General features: G+C 45.2%; 1 protein-coding gene across 1 annotated transcript in view; it reads left to right on the forward strand.

Annotated features, from left to right (window-relative positions):
• Positions 1 to 16,966, forward strand: part of LOC114796848 (low-density lipoprotein receptor-related protein 1B-like) — a 130,924-nt gene that overhangs the window by 108,275 nt on the left and 5,683 nt on the right. The window contains 8 exon segments of the mRNA XM_028991344.1: positions 1,180 to 1,296; positions 1,398 to 1,571; positions 4,344 to 4,472; positions 5,362 to 5,526; positions 6,639 to 6,800; positions 7,593 to 7,767; positions 9,172 to 9,276; positions 16,719 to 16,832. Of these exon segments, the coding sequence (XP_028847177.1) occupies positions 1,180 to 1,296; positions 1,398 to 1,571; positions 4,344 to 4,472; positions 5,362 to 5,526; positions 6,639 to 6,800; positions 7,593 to 7,767; positions 9,172 to 9,276; positions 16,719 to 16,832 (1,141 nt within the window).

Here is a 16,966-nt window from a genome sequence, read left to right on the forward strand (position 1 = left end):
GGATGCAGGCACACCATGTATGCATGCTTGCGCATTGTTCATATCTCATTAATCAAGCTTTGGACTGTAGTGAATTCACGGTTTAGGATTGGAACACTGCATCTGATGTTCATCTGTGCATAAGACCACCTATTTGTCCTGGGGCAGAATCCTGATTGTAAACTTGTTTATTTATATGCTTCATTATAAGCTATTCATTCTTGTCCACAGAACAGGAAATTCATCCGTCAGCTCAACCGATTTTTTTTATCCTTAAACAAGGCTTACATCAGAACGAGATTGATAGCAACTGAGTCACTCCACCTTTTAAAATTAAAACAAATATTATTCCAGACTCAGTTGGATGCCATAAAAGATTATGGTTCAGAATCAGTCAAAAGCAGAACCAGAAAAAAAGAATGTGTTACAGGCAGGGGGCCACTGCAGGACACTGCTGCATTTATAGTAGCTCACAGATTGACGTTTATCATGTAACCAATGTATGGTATAATGCATTGGTGCTTTTTCTCCAGTGTTATCACGTGTATTTTGCATTCCTCAGTATTTACTCACTTTAACTTTACAAACTTATGTCCAATGTAATAAGTTGATCAGTAATTGAATTAGTCATTAGTTTTTTCTTTAAAGAAAAAACAGAAATGAAACATTGTTGTCAACTAAATATTTTCAATTAACCAAACATGAATGATTAAGCCAAAAATATTGTGTTGGGCTAGCAAGTTTAAGTACATAATGTTATAATGTCAGGAAAAATAAGGATGTTGAAAGAAACTGAACAAAATCTGTATGCATTCATTGACATATTTTTACATGGTTATGGCCAAAAATTGTACACTAACAGAAATTCCTCTTTCAATGTTTATGACCCTTCAGGGTAAAAGGTGTACAAAAGGCAAATTAAAATGGAGCCAAGATGTTGGAAAAAACTTCCATATGGAAGTGAACAGAAATGAAGTAAAGAAGTAGATGGAGAATGAACATTCTTAATTGGCCTGCACAGATACAGTGGTCCAACTGTACCTGTTTGGTCAATGTAAAGCATTTGAACTTTATGTAAATCCAAAATCTATCGGCTATTGAACTTCAGTTGAGCCAATTAAAAACATTGGATGGACCTTTATTGACTTGTGCACATTGCATACAGAAAATGTGAAAAGTCTCTCCTTCCTCCTTCTTCAGGACTGGCCATTGATTACTTCAATCAGCGACTGTACTGGGCTGATCCAGAGCTTTCAGCCATAGGAAGTGTGAGGTTTGATGGGTCAGATCCACAGGAAGCCATAGGTGCCAAACATGGTAAGAAGAAGCTTCCTGTATTTACAGCATCATTTTATACCTGTGGCATTATACTGAATACTTGTGGCAGTATGTTGTAACAATGGTTGCTTGACCCTCAGGGATCTCCAATCCATATCGAATTGATATATTTGAGGATTTTATCTATGGAACTGGACTGAAAAATGAGGTTTTTAAGATACACAAGTACGGCAAACAGCATATGGAGTATCTGAGTTTGGGTGTTGAGAAAGCCACAAATGTGATGGTTTCGCATCGTTACAGGCAGCAAGAGGGTAAGTAGCCATGCCACTGCAACAAATATGGTCTACAAACTTCAAAAGCATGAGTCATGTGAATAATAGTCTGTTTTTGTGGCATAGAATTATGGATACCAGACCGATATAAGTTTGCAGAGTGGATTACGATGATGCACTATACCTGTGTTTAACCCTGTTAGACCCAAATATAGAAATAAAAGACACATAATAAGCTAATATGATGCATGAGCTGCACTGTGGCATGGTGGTTAGCGATGTGACCTTACACCTCCAAGGTTGTAAATTTGAATCCATGCGCTACATGCCTTTACTCCAGTTCTTCGGGTTTCCATCTAGGTTTAGGCATGCACACTAGATGAATTTGAGACTGTAAACTAACCCTAGATAAGAATGTGTGAGTGAATGGTGTGTGTGTGTGTGCACACCACCGCAGTCACAACCATGAGTATCATGACTTCCCAATTACTACCACACATTCTAAGAGTAATAAACAAAAGTGCCCAATCATGTCCATAGCCACCATGGCAATATACACATATCATCCAATGGCACTGTGAAGTGAACCAATGAAATGTAAGGTATGAGTTATTGGGAAAGCAATTTTACCACAGAAAAGCATGATTTAAAAAAGTCGTGGCTGGGTGGGTAGTTAGTTTTGAGGAAAGCAGGAAGTGACACCCAGAAAGCAGTTCTTTGGTGTCTGTCTAATTCTGCAATTTTTAGAATATAATTGGTGAATGAGATCACAAAGTCTTAGTCACTTGGAATTTTGAAACAAGTACAAACAAATAAAAAATTCATGGCTACTCTGTGAGATAATTGTTACTAAAAAGCTTTCCACACACTTGTTCCCTCTCCAGCAGGTTCATCTGCACAGAATTTATTTATTTTATTTTTTACTTGACACATGGTCTTAAAAGCACAACGCTTACGGCCCACAAAACGGGGTAAAAAAAGCAAGACCAAGCACAGTTAAATGCCCATGTGACATGTCTGTAAATAGAAAACCAATTTAAAATACAACTCTTGACAGAGGCGGCCCATTACCCAGAATTCATGAGCAGTGTAAACTTCTGCTTCAAGATACTGTTTTGACTCTTGGTTAAACTTAATGTAATGTTAGCAAAGGCTCCAATGTGATACATATGCTGCCTTAAGTATTTGTGTTTCTGAGCCATCATACTCTACGCTTTGGCTTCAGAAGAGCCCTTCATGATGTTTGTAACCTCTGTAGTGCTAATGGCCCCGGAGCTCTGAGAAATCATTCTTTTTTCGGGGTGTCTTGCAGCACGGCAGCCAAGTCTGTCCCTGTTGACTTATTAAGTCAGAGATCTAGTCCAGAGGAGGAACTTGTGCACTGCCAGCAGAAGTAAGGAATAAGGTTTGATATCTTCAGCAAAACCCTGACAATGCCCTTTTCACTTTCTTTAAAAATCCGAGGCAGCTTTGATTCCATTGTCTCCCAAAATACTTTGCATTCCACTGTAATTCTACCTTTTGCGTTTGTTAAACGTTGTCTCGAGTATACTGCTGGGAGACCTTTGGAACAATAATGTGGACCACAGCAAAGCTGTTACTCGGAAATTCCAGTCAGTTGTGTTTCAAAGATGAGAAACATTAAAAGAGCAACACAGCATCCAATTGGTGATAATTACAGGACCGTGCAGTGCTTTCTCACCCCTATTCTGTAATGAGGCTGCAGTACATGTGGTAACAGCGTTAATATCAGCCCTAAGGTGCTATACTTGACAGACTGTAATGCGGAGGTAATGAGTTTTAAATGAAACATTTTCCATTTCTTTTTAATTTCATGTGTATATCACACCTTACAGTGCCATAATGCAGCTAAAAACGCTCTTCTATTGTAAACTGGTGTTTTTTTTGTGGATGTCTAATGTTTTGGCATGTGTACGCACCTATTAGCTCTCAACATTATGGCTGACATTAAAATACAATAACATGTTCATTCGTTTACATGGGAGGCAAGTACCACTAGAGGGATCCCAAGTACCTCAGTTTGAGAACCAATTTTTAGCTTTTTAAATATTACAGACATTATAATTATTATGGCACCACAGTTAGTGTAAAAAATAAGTACATTTGCACTTTTACTGTTCATTTGTACTCTGATTGCTTACATTTTTTTATCAGATAATATTTTATTGTTTATAGCTGCTTTGTATATTTTTGTTTCATGTTTCATGTTGCTGGCAAACTGACAGAAAAATGTCGCTAGCATCTGGTACAAATTACTACCTCATATCAAATCAAATAAACTAACTTTATTGGACAAGAGTACTCCTGGGGGTGGCAGTCATACTATAAATCAAATTTCTGGTTATGAGCCATTTACATGAAGCTGCTTAGCAGCACCAACAGCTGATCATAGAAGGAACTATTTGAGAACTGTGATGAACTGTGTATCATGTATCTTTTGTGTTTATCATGTAGATGAATATGTAGTGAAAGCTTTCAAAATTTTACTCAGCCTTTGAGGATCCATGAGCACCTGTATCAGATCTAGTTTATAAAAAAGAGCTCCTAGTTGCTGTGAACTAGGAATACTTCTCAAATGAAGTCACTGAGAATGATGTCTTCTCATGTTCGTTTGAATGCTCATTATTTGGAAGCTAGGATGTGTGTTCTTGTTTCATGCGAGAATGCTTAATTTGAACAGAATTCCTGAAGCGCAATGCTGTAGTTTATACCTGACCCTATGAAAGGGCAGATAATGTGATGCTGGTCTGCTAACAGCTGCCATCTGGGTGTGGTTCTCTCTGACTCCAGTGTTGGTCAACCCCTGCCTGAAGATGAGCTGTGACTTCATGTGCCTGTTGAACCCATCTGGTGCCAGCTGCACTTGTCCTGAGGGCAAGACTCTCATCAATGGCTCCTGCACTGACCCCAGCACTTCAGGTAGGGCTCCTACACCCAGCAGAGCCCCAGCCCTCAGTTAGACAAGAGCCCAGGTCAAGGTGCCTTCTGGTCCACCGTAGTAGCACTGCAACGCTCCTTTTCTTATTAAAGTATTCAAAGTGAAATCCCATTTCAGAAATTCTCTACAACTCTTGTCTTGAAGCATTGCCCAGGATGAAATTCCAGCAGTCTCATTTATCATTGTAATTCTAATTCAACGGTCAAGTGGTCTGGAGGATATGAATAATTGTGTATACACAACATTTATTATACCATAGGTTCCCCTTTCTACCGCCAAAATAACCCTGACCTGTCTGTGACTACACAGCCCCATACACAGCAGTCAGAACCTGCATTAACGTTTTCAGCTATTTGAGCTACACTAGCCACCAATGCCCCTGTCATCTGATCACCAGTTTTTCTTCCTTACACCACTTCTGGTAGGTCCTGAACACTGCAAATCAATCACATCCCACAGGAGCTGCAGTTTTGGAGATGCTATGATCCAGCTGTCTAGTCATCACAGTTTGGCTCTCGTCAGAGTCACTCAAATCCATACACTTGCCCATTTCTCACTGCTATCAACTTCAAGTACAAAACGTTAGCTTGCTGGCCAATGTATTCCACCCACTGGCAGTTGCAACTGTAACAAGATAATTAATGATGTTCACATCAGTACATACTGAGCTGGTTTTCTTGTACTTGCCTGTAATAGAGACTTTACTTTATTTTAGACTAGATTTAATATGATATTTTTGCTTGTGATTTTGTTAACCTTGTAAAAGTGAAAGATAATACCACATTTGACTTTATATTCATGGATGTTGTATTGTTTGGGGTGGTTGGTGAGATAGATGAATATGAACTTGAGTCTTGTGTTGTGTTGAAGGGGAGCTCTGCCGGCCAGCCTGTGAGAATGGAGGACGCTGTATTGCTAATGAGAAGGGGGGCTGGCGCTGCTACTGCTGGCCGGATTTCTCCGGAGAACGATGTGAAGTGAACCACTGCACCGACTACTGCCTAAACGGAGGCACTTGCACCGGTTCGCCTCTAGGTAGGTGAACCCTTCATCTGGAGTTTTGTCTTTGGGCTTAGCAGGGGCGAATCTGACAACTTTGCTGGACAGAGAGGAGATTCAGATTATGTACATTTCGGTGACATTTTCAGACGGACTGGTCTAGTCACCTCAATGAGAGGTCAAAAGTCATCCACTGCCTTCCGCACTGATTCGGTGCGATTGATCATGGCGTGTGCTTCTGAGCTTTCAATTAAGATTGACAGCGACACGGCAATGGAGAGAAGCTTCGCTCACATCTATAATCAGGCAAATGACAAGCTACACTGAGCTCACAGGGAAGCAATTAGCTACAGAATTGCAGCAGTGGTCCACAGGCATGAAGTCTCCATTTAGGTTGTTACAGGAGCTGCCTGCTTTTTGGACTCTTATGTGTTAAAAGTTTTGTGAACTGGATGAGACATGATAAGCTGTGAAAACATGTGGTTGTGTAGAAAATTAGATTTTCTGTTTCCGTATTTTTCACAATGTCAGTCAGATTGAGCTGGGATGGTAGTAGCATAGTGGGTAACACACACGCCTATGAAACTACTCAGAGTCATAGGTTCAAACCCCACAGTGTCTCTGAGCAAGACACTTAACCCTGAGTGTCTCCAGAGGGACTGTCCCTGTGACTACTGATTATAAGTCACTCTGGTAAAGGGCATCTGCTAAATTCTAAATAGGTAAATATAAAATGAATAAGCTATAGGAATTGGTTATATATAACTAAAATGAACTAGAATTGCTGGTGAAAGAAGCTTCTGTTCTTTTGCACTTTCCCATGTATCATATTTTGGTACTGGTACTGCTCTGAAATCAAGGCTTTAAGGGGTCTGACAAAAAAAAAAACTTTTTTTTCTGATAAAACAATTTAAATTAAACTGAAATTATAAACACATTTCACAACCATAGTCAGGTGCAAAACTGTTAAAGTGAATGAAGGAGAAAAAAAGCTCTTGCCCAATTAGGTATTATTGATTATCAAGATTTGTGCAGAAATATTTGGCATTGATAAATCCAATGACTCTTCCACCCTGCTCTGTTACTGCCCCTCTTTTATAATTTTTTCATAAATGGCATTTATTAATATAATTTTGTTTTTTCTCCAGGACGCCCAACGTGTCGCTGCACTCTGGGCTTCACTGGGGCCAACTGTGAGCGGAGGGTGTGTGACAACTACTGTCTGAACGGTGGCACGTGTGACATCAGCCTCGGGAACCAACCCATGTGCCGCTGTATGGCAGAGTACACTGGGGAACGCTGCCTCTACCGTAAGATATGTTGATCTTAGCTGCTAGCCACTCCATCTACGATGCCTCACATGAAGGAAGCCAGAGTTGAGTTTGCGTGTTCTCTGGATTGTCTGGTTTCTTCCCACAGCTCAAGGACATGCTGCTTTTTGCTTAATCACCACTGGTCCCTGTGGTTGTGTGTGGTTAGCCTGGTAATGACCCAGTAGTCGATCCAGCTTCTCTGCATCCGCGACCTGAATAAATGGGGTTGGGAAATTGTACTTTAGACAAAGCTTCACAATCAAGCTGTGACGCGCGACATTACAAGAACAGTAGTCGTAACACCCGCCAAATGACATTTGGCCGCACTTCAGCACTGTCACACTTGCCTTCAAAGTGTTTTCTCCAGTCTGTGCAACGTGCAAATAAAAAAACAATCGTTCTCTCTCTCTCTCTTTCTCTTTCTCTCTATCCTTCCAGCCAAAAGGCCAGTGCCTAGCTACAAAAAGAACATTTGAATTGGTCTAGCTCACAGTGAGCTCTAAATGGCACAATAACAACCTTGAGGTGTTTCTGCGCTCCGCTGATAAAATGTTTCCATGCATAAAGTCTTTCTTATTATAATTTGTTGGAAAACAATTTTATCTGGGCAATATTAATGCATGTATGCAGTTGTGTACCCAAGGGGCCGTGTTTTCATCTCCCTGCTGGCAGACATTTGATGCAGATAATTAAATCTCTGTAAAATTCCAATTAAACTGCCAGATTTTCCTCCCAAATCCATTCCAAAATCCTCATTAATTTTTTTTTTTTCCCCTCTTCCTTGGACAGATATATGTCATCATTACTGCATTAACTCCAAAGCCTGCACACTGTCCAGCACTGGCCATGTTGAGTGTGTGTGTCCCGCCCGATACGAGGGCCACAAATGTGACATTGACAAGTGCCTGCGGTGCCACGGAGCGCCGTGTACGATCGACAGCGATTCCGGAGACGTGTCCTGCAAGTAAGAACTTTCTAGCTCTACTCAATCAAGGGAGCTGCACTGCAGCAGTCATGTCTATTTTTGAGTTTCTATGCTAACATCGAGTACTCGTTTTAATCCAGCCAAAGTTCGAGTTGTCGGTGAAGAGGCGACAGCAGATAAGGGAAGAGGGAAAGTTTGCAAGAAGTAACACACTCTAACACAACTGTCGCTCTCAAAACAATGTTTTGCTTGATTGTTCTAGTTTAAGGGGTGAGGGGTTAAGGGGTTAAGGTTCAGAATGTAATTTTGTTCCAACCAGCAGAAAATGCTTTTTGCCTAAATTCTTCTGCTAAGAGGTTTTTTAAAACCAACGTTCAGATTGGAAGTGCCAGTATTCACTTTCTGAACCTGAACAAGTCAGGTTCTAAAATCAGCCCATTTTAATATTTTCATTTTAAAGTGCTCTCTGTTTGTTCTGTGAAAAATATTCTCTGGCAGATGCTCTTTCGTACTGCGTAGTTGAATTCATTTTCATTAGAAAGATCTAGCAAGTTACTTTGTGACCCACCTCCAGTGTTCAGTATGAATGAGCTGTTGACAACTTCAGTTGAAACCAGAGTTTTGTCCAAAATTTAAGAGACTGAGTGATCTTTTGTTACTAAAGCTGGATTTCCATATGTTGTGAAAGCCATTTTGATTAAATACATATGTATTTTTAAATACATATGCCCTTTAACTGCACTCTATAAGCTACTCTATAAGCAATCTATAACTGCACTCTATAAGCCTTATCATGTTACCAAAATGTGTTTGCACTTCAAAGGTGGTAGTAGCCTAGTGGGTAACACACTCGCCTGTGAACCAGAAGACCCGGGTTCAAACCCCACTTTCTACCATTGTGTCCCTGAGCAAGACACTTAACCTTAAGTTGCTCCAGGGAGACTGTCCCCTGTAAATACTGATTGTAAGTCGCTCTGGAAAAGGGCGTCTGATAAATGCTGTAAATGTAAATGTAAATTTTGATCAAATTAAGTCAGTTGTTATTACACGTTATACACAATTTCAAATCGGGCAAATATTTGGTTACCTAGGATCTAGTCAACTGATAAATGGGTGTCTAAATATATAGAACAGCAGATAATCTGTAATTGTACATGTTTCAAATTCAACTATAAAGTGTCCAGAGAGTGCAGATGTAGAAGAGTCAGTCTTTCCTGTAGACGAGGGTTCTTCAACTCTGGACCTCGAATCAAAATGCAGACCTTGTCTTCAGGCCTGCAATAAGTATGCTTAATATGGATTGATTCTGATTGGCCCTAGAGGATTCTCATCTGGTTCGCAATGGCAATAGAAGGTTGGAAAAATCTCCAGCACCTGGTTCTTGAGGGCAATAAGTTTATTGTCCTCCTTGAAAAATGTCTTCTGCTGCCCTTCCTCCTCCAGCTGTACGACTGGCAGAATCGCATCCAGCTGTCAGCTCTGTGATGGTTACTGTTACAACGGTGGCACCTGTCACCTGGATCCAGATACCAACCTGCCTTTCTGCCAGTAAGTAATGCGCTTAATGGCTAATCAGCCAAAAAAAAAATATCCCATTTCTTTATTGACGCCAATTTCCTGTCAATTACCCGGCACAGGCCTCTTTTTATACGGCTTGTAATTTTGACCATCAGTTTGAAACTGTGCTGTGGTGCTTAGTGCTGATAGCAGTGTTAGCGCAATGCGTTTCTCCTGAGTGGGTGCAAATTTGTCACAGCGGGGAGCACTCCGGTGCACTCTCTGATAGACGGAGGTAGACAGAGACAGGCTGTGCCATGCAGTACTTTCTGTCGTGGATGAAAATAGCAGCTCTGAAAAATGAGCTGTCTGCATGTCTCCTGTGACAGCCTTGAAAAATAAATATGAGTTCATTGTTGCGTTAGGGCCTTGGTACAGTAAGCATGTTCTGGTTTCCGATAGAAACTTAATTGGGGTCCTGGCCCGGTTGTAAAGTCAGGAGCACGAAGCAAATGCATTTAATTATGTTATTATATATTTTATCCACTGATTATGTAATTCCACAATTTCACCTATGATTTCACCATTAAAAGCTGTGCTTGTCTGTAAAACAGTTTTATCATTACACCATATATATGGTGTAAACCATATATATTGCAAAGTTGGTGTATGGTCCATGACCTAGTTCTTTTTTTTTTTGTTTATTCAATTGAAACTTTTAAAAATACTTTTTGAGTTACTACGCAGATTACACAAACACACACACACACACACACACACACACACACACACACACACACACACACACAAATGTAGTATAGTGTAAGATAAATTGTGTCACTGTATCAGAAATGTTGATTATAGTGGTCCAAAAACTCTTTAAAACCTCTTCATACCTTTAGCAACATTTTTTGCGAAATGTGTGACACCACCGAGGGTACGGAATCAATTTCTATGCAAATGATCTCATCTGCCTTTCTTTAGGGTTAACAGATCTTGATAATGTGCTTCATTCACTTGCTTTGAGCCTCAGTGAATATATCAGATGATGAATTTGTCTGTGTCAAGAAATCATAATGTTTGACCTTGTCTGGTCTCACGCTAAGATATTATAAATAACACTGGGCACGCATAGCCAGAACCAATTCATCTCATCATGTACGACAGACTTAGGGTATCTTAAAGGAACTTTATCAGCACATGCGTCTTCCTCACAAGATCATCCACAAGTGGAGAACGCCGGCTGCAAAGGGGTCAGGATAAAGGCCAATCTCAGAGACTGTCACATTAAGGCACAATAAGATTCATTACATTCAAGTACACAGTGTTCCGTCAGATCAGGCTCCTGTTCTTAGGAAATGTATCAGTATATACAAAAGTTTCTACGGTAACATCATTGCCCATGTCAAGAAGATAAAGAAAAATGGCGATATAACAACATGATTGAGAGCCTCATATTGTCACGTTCAGAACATTTCCAGGTTCTCCAGTTCCCCGTGTTTTTCATTTGTTTTGTATTTGCTTTGTCTCGTGATCCCCTGAGATTTGTTTTCATCTGTGATTAATAGAAATGTGTCCCTGCTGTGTCGCGTCCTTGTTCCATCATTCGTCATTTTTACTTTTGTTTGGTGTGTTCTTGCTCAGTGTCTGTGTGAGAGCTCGCGTGCAAAGTTTAATTTATTAAATCCCTATGTGTGAGTTTGTAAGTATTTGCATCCTTTGTCTTTCCCACCACGCATCCCTGACAAATATTTACACGTGGTGTTTGTTTCTCTTAAGGAATTGAATGTATTGTTGTAGATAATATTTGAATTGATGCTTTTCAACTCAATTCAGAAGTGATACTGAATTACAATGCAATTATGGTATTAAAATAATATGATCGGCAGAAACACTATAATAATCCATTTAAGCATAATGCTTATACGCTGTATGCATTAAGAATAAAATACCTTGCTCTAGACAGATTTGCAACATCATCAAAATGCAAAGGTCCCCTGATAAAAGAAAGGACATTTGAGTGTAACCGTAGAGACCATTTTTGTTCAATGAAAGGAGGATACATAACAGGACCTAGATGTGGAGACACACAAATTTCTGTGATAAATTTTGAGAGAAAAAAATTCAATGACTTCTTAGGAATGACACAATCTTAGGAAAGGAGTTACAACAAAAGGAGAGACAAAAAAATAACCTAAATATGTTTCAACTAGGTTCCAAGCAAATTACCAAAGCACGTTGAATGGTGATATATCAATATAGATATAACACAGTATTCTGCTGACACTCTGTGCGCGGTATCAATGTTTTCATACCATGATATATTCCTGACCTCGAAAATAAAATGGTTAAATGGTTATTATATGGTTGCTGCAATACCTTACAGTTCAAGAACACTTGTTATAGTACTACTGAAAAACAAGCGAGAGAAAGAGAGGTGTGTAATAGTGCATTTACATTTACAGCATTTGGCAGGCGCTTTTATCCCGAGTGACTTACAGTACACGAGTACTTTAAAACGTCCATCATAGCAATCCCTCATTTGTGTCACGACTACGGACTTACGGGGGAAGGAAGCGCAGAGGTTTGACATGCTGGGAACGGGGTTTTATTAATACAAACAATAAAGAAATACAAATAAACAGCGGCGCGGTGGCCGAAAACGATTTAACTTAAATAACGAACTGAAACAAACCCGTAGGCGTGTGGCGATTGCCAGAACTCAAAACACTCATAACAAAACCAGGTCAAGTTCGTGCAGAGTCCACGAAAATGCCAGCAACCCCGAACGGGCGGAAACTTCCGGCATTTATGGGGCGTCAGGATTGGGTTCCGGTGTGGAGCCCAGCTGCAGGCAATCCTGACAGAGCCCCCCCTCCAAGGGCTACGTCCTCGGAGCCCCAACAGTACCATCAGTGGAGGCGGCGGGGCGGACGGCGGCAACCACAGGGCTCCTGCCCTGCTGTATCCTCCCCCTTGGAGGACCCGGTCCCTCGGGCTGGCTCCCCGGCGTGGTCAGGCGTGGCGGCCCCGGTCCCTCGGGCTGGCTCCCCGGCGTGGTCAGGCGGGCGGCCCCGGTCCCTCGTGCTGGCTCCCCCGGCGTGGTCAGGGCGTGGCGGCCCGGGCCCTCGGGCTGGCTCCCCGGCGTGGTCAGGCGTGGCGGCCCCGGTCCCTCGGGCTGGCTCCCCGGCGTGGTCCCGCGTGGCGGCCCCGGGCCCCTCGGGCTGGCTCCCCGGCGGGGTCAGGCGTTGGCGGCCCGGGGCCCTCGGCCTGGCTCCCCGGCGTGGTCAGGCGTGGCGGCCCCGGACCCTCGGCCTGGCTCCCCGGCGTGGTCCCGCTTGGCGGCCCCGGACCCTCGGCCTGGCTCCCCGGCGTGGTCCCGCTTGGCGGCCCCGACCCTCGGCCTGGCTCCCCGGCGTGGTCCCGCTTGGCGGCCCCGGACCCTCGGCCTGGCTCCCCGGCGTGGTCCCGCATGGCGGCCCCGGACCCTCGGCCTGGCTCCCCGGCGTGGTCCCGCATGGCGGCCCCGGACCCTCGGCCTGGCTCCCCGGCGTGGTCCCGCATGGCGGCCCCGGACCCTCGGCCTGGCTCCCCGGCGTGGTCCCGCATGGCGGCCCCGGACCCTCGTACCTGCACACAATAATCAGGGCCGATCCATCTGGGTATGTGTGGGCCCTGTCTCCACACATCCCCTCTGACACTTCTTGTGTCACCCCCTGCACCGCGCAGGGAGATTGTCCCAGAGCCTCTGGCGACTGTTCCAGGCACCCCAGGCTGGTGCCTTCTGGGACTATGCAGCCCCTCTCGCTGCACGGCCCTGGTGCCAAGGGGGGGGCATTGCATGACCATCCGGCTAGCCCCTTCTGCGTCCGTTGGGACAAGCAGGCCCTCTTCCTGCCTGTCCCAGCTGGGTCCTCATGCCTACCCGGGGGCTCTATGGCGCTCCACCCCTCTGGAGGCAGACGCAGGCCCATGCCTGGCCCGCCCTCCTCACTGGCTACCGGAGGACCCAGCTCCATCGCTTCCCCACCTCCCCTCCCCTCAGGAGGAGTCCCCAACCCGAACTGCACCCCCCCAAAAATTTCTTTGGGGGAGCACCCCCCCCGGCTGGACTTAGGGGTACCTTGGGGCTTGTCCACCTCGCCTTGGACCAGCACATTCGGGTCAGGAACCTCCTCCCTGGGGTTCGGCTCCGCGGCTGGGTCGCCATCTGGTGGACACAAAGAGGGGAAGTGGGGGCGACATACGGACACATATGCCACACAGACACACACAGACAGAGACAGACAGAAGAGAGGGTCGTCTAGTTCCCTCTCTGAGCTCTCCGGGACCTCCTCAGGGGGCACAGCCAGGATCTCGGGAGGCGCGACCTTCTCGTCGCCCGCCCGTGCTTGGTCTTCTTGCCCCGGATCCTGACTGGCGCTGGATGTGGTGGAGGGGCAGAGTTCGATCCCTGGCTCAGGCTCTGGCTGATCAAACTCCGCCCTCAGTCTCTGCTGGAAGTCCCGAAAACTGCTGTCTGTCTCTCCCTGCTGCCAGAGGGCTGCGCTCCAGCCCCATGCTGACCCAAGCAGACACGAGAGGATGGTGGTGGTCTTATCAGTGTCTGCTGCCCCACTGAAGGGTCCCGGGACAATTGGGCTGTCCCACATGGGGCTGGGCACGTCGCTGGAGATGGTGGTAGGTGTGTGGTGTGGAGGGGGGTGGACGTCTTCTCCAGCAGGTGTGGACGCTGGTGCTGCGCTGCCATTTCGCTGGGGAACGTCCGGGCAGAGGGAAGGCGGGTCGGCGACTGGAGCAGGAATGGAGGATTCCCTGCGAGGCAGTCCCGGCAGCGCAGTTGCTGGCTGGCGACCTCCCGTCGCCCTCTTCCACCAGCTTTCCTCACACTGCTGGGAGGGACGTGGGTTTCCACGGACCTCGTGACGATCCTGGATGGGCGCGATGGGCGGAGCCATCCCGGCACCGACTGCCCAAACGGCGTCATCCTGGTCGTCGTACCCCCGGAAGTCACATGGGTCATCACGGACGCCGCGATGATCTCGGACGCGCACGCTGGGCGGAGCCATCCCGGCAACGACCGCCCACCGAAAATCCACGTCATCATCGCTTTCGTCATCCGTGTCTTCCCACCGGTGACTCCAAGGGTCGTCCACCCTGCGGACTTCCTGGACCCATGGCGCGATAAGCTCCCATGGGCAGTACTCTGGCCATTCGGGCTGGAGGCTGCCCACCTCCTCGCTGGAGGAACGCCGCCGTTGTTGCCGCTTCTCACCTCCCTGGAAGTGACGTGGGTCCCCACGGACCTTGCGACGATCGCAGACTGGTGCGATGGGCGGAGCCCAACTCTCGTCTCCCGTGCTCTCGTCGTCGTCCGTGTCGTCCCAGTCCACGGGGAGCCTTGCCAGCAGAGCGCAGCGTTCTTGGCTCGACATGCCGAAGATCGTGGGGGTCGCATCTTCTGCGCTCGCTGCCCACGTCACTTCCTCGCTGCTGCCGACGCCAACGTCCTCGCTCCGCCCACTCACCCGCCGACGTTGTCGCTTCCGGGTTTCGCGGAGTTTCCCGGGGGTGACGTCATCACGCGGCGCCGCGTACCACGGCTTCTCGGGGAGAAAACGCTCCACCAGAACGGGCGGCGCGTCTCTCCCCTGGCGTCCGCGTTCGCCGCGCCGCGCTGCGTCCTTCGCGGCGTTTCTTCTCCTCTGCTTTTTACCTCTGCGCTTTTGGGGAGGTCGCTGGCATTCTGTCACGACTACGGACTTACGGGGGAAGGAAGCGCAGAGGTTTGACATGCTGGGAACGGGGTTTTATTAATACAAACAATAAAGAAATACAAATAAACAGCGGCGCGGTGGCCGAAAACGATTTAACTTAAATAACGAACTGAAACAAACCCGTAGGCGTGTGGCGATTGCCAGAACTCAAAACACTCATAACAAAACCAGGTCAAGTTCGTGCAGAGTCCACGAAAATGCCAGCAACCCCGAACGGGCGGAAACTTCCGGCATTTATGGGGCGTCAGGATTGGGTTCCGGTGTGGAGCCCAGCTGCAGGCAATCCTGACAATTTGGTTCAGTAGGAAACGATCTGTAAATAGCATTAGCTTAAGCTGGGAAGGTCCAACCAAATGAAAAATACCTAGACTGGAGAAAAAAGGTCACAGTCATTCAAATACTCCACAGACTATGGTTCGTCCCTGAGGGCTAACACACAGCTAGTGGTTTGTATGAGAATTAGAACCAATTTGAATTATGTCGTGTTAATGTACATTTTTCTAGTAAATTACAAGTTATTGCGTGTTATGCTAAAACTACCTTATTTCAACCGATTTTATGTAATTGTAGCTACATATAATGTAAGAGACACTCAGAGTGTGCATGCATGAAAAATAAGTGCTTCACTACTTCACTACGACCCCATGACCACTATTCCCTTGGTGGGCGCTAAGCCTAACCCTACACTATAGTAAGTAAGTAATCATGATTAAAAAATAACCATACTTCTATATTGTTCATTATTAATTAGAAGAGAAGATTCGCAACACTTTGCCTGGAAAAAAATATATATATTCATGTTCTGAACAAAATGAAATGGTGAAATGGTAGCTTGTTGGGGCAGTGGTGACCTAGCGGTTAAGGAAGCGGCCCTGTAATCAGAAAGTTGCTGGTTCGATTCCCACTGAGGTGCCACTGAGTAAAGCACCGTCCCCACACACTGCTCCCCGGGTGCCTGTCATGGCTGGGTGAAGGGTAATGGTTAAAAGCAGAGGACACATTTCACTGTGTGCACCGTGTGCTATGCTGCTGTGTATCACAATGACAATCACTTCACTTTACATTTTACACTTTAATGTTAAATCACTGGGAGCTATCTTCATTTGATATGTAAACTGAACATAATACTGCATATATTATTTTTACTTTTATATAAATCAGAATACTTTGTATAAAAAACTAGGCTAGTGATGGGGTAGGGGGTGAACATGGTGTTGGTGGCCAGGCAAAATGGTGAGCATACATGCATATATGATCGAGCAACAAAAAATTAAACACATTGCATTTTAATGTTGCAAGATCACAATAATCTTCAAATGCTGAATTAAAAAAAATATACACTTATACAATTTTCCGAAGCCACAATGTAAGGACAAAATAGCTGCATGCAGCTCCAGACCCCCCAGCTGGCTGGTTGCAGTTTAACACCATTCTTCCAGTGTGTTTCAATTACAAAATGACATAAAACAATAGTCTGCTCAACATATATTACACTTACAAGGCAAACCAGTCACAAGTTTCAATATTAGGGTTTACTAACTGATGCTTGCAGTGTCTGTGTTAAGATCTGGTTTCGATCTTGAGAGGGCGTCCATAGAGTTTTAGAAACACTGTATCTGTGTATGACTGTATATGACAAAATGTGGAAATGGGCGTGATTCTGATTGTGAGCGTGTGTTTTCTTCTGCTTATGGCTGCCATTTAAATGTCTTACAGCTGCACAGCAGGGTTCAAGAACCAGCGCTGTGACGAGCTGGCCAACCCGTGTGATTACTACTGTCAAAATGAGGGGATATGCACGATTACCTCCTCTAACAAACCCCGCTGCAAGTAGGTCCCCATATCTGTCTGGCCACTCCCCACATCCCAGCTCCCCCTGTTGTTTGGCTCTGGCCTCAACCATATGATCCCTCATCACACGCATCCTCATACGCATATTGCACTGCCATCAGATGGACTGTGTG

Source organism: Denticeps clupeoides, chromosome 9 (assembly GCF_900700375.1).
Source record: "Denticeps clupeoides chromosome 9, fDenClu1.1, whole genome shotgun sequence".
NCBI classification, from domain to species: Eukaryota; Metazoa; Chordata; class Actinopteri; order Clupeiformes; family Denticipitidae; genus Denticeps; species Denticeps clupeoides.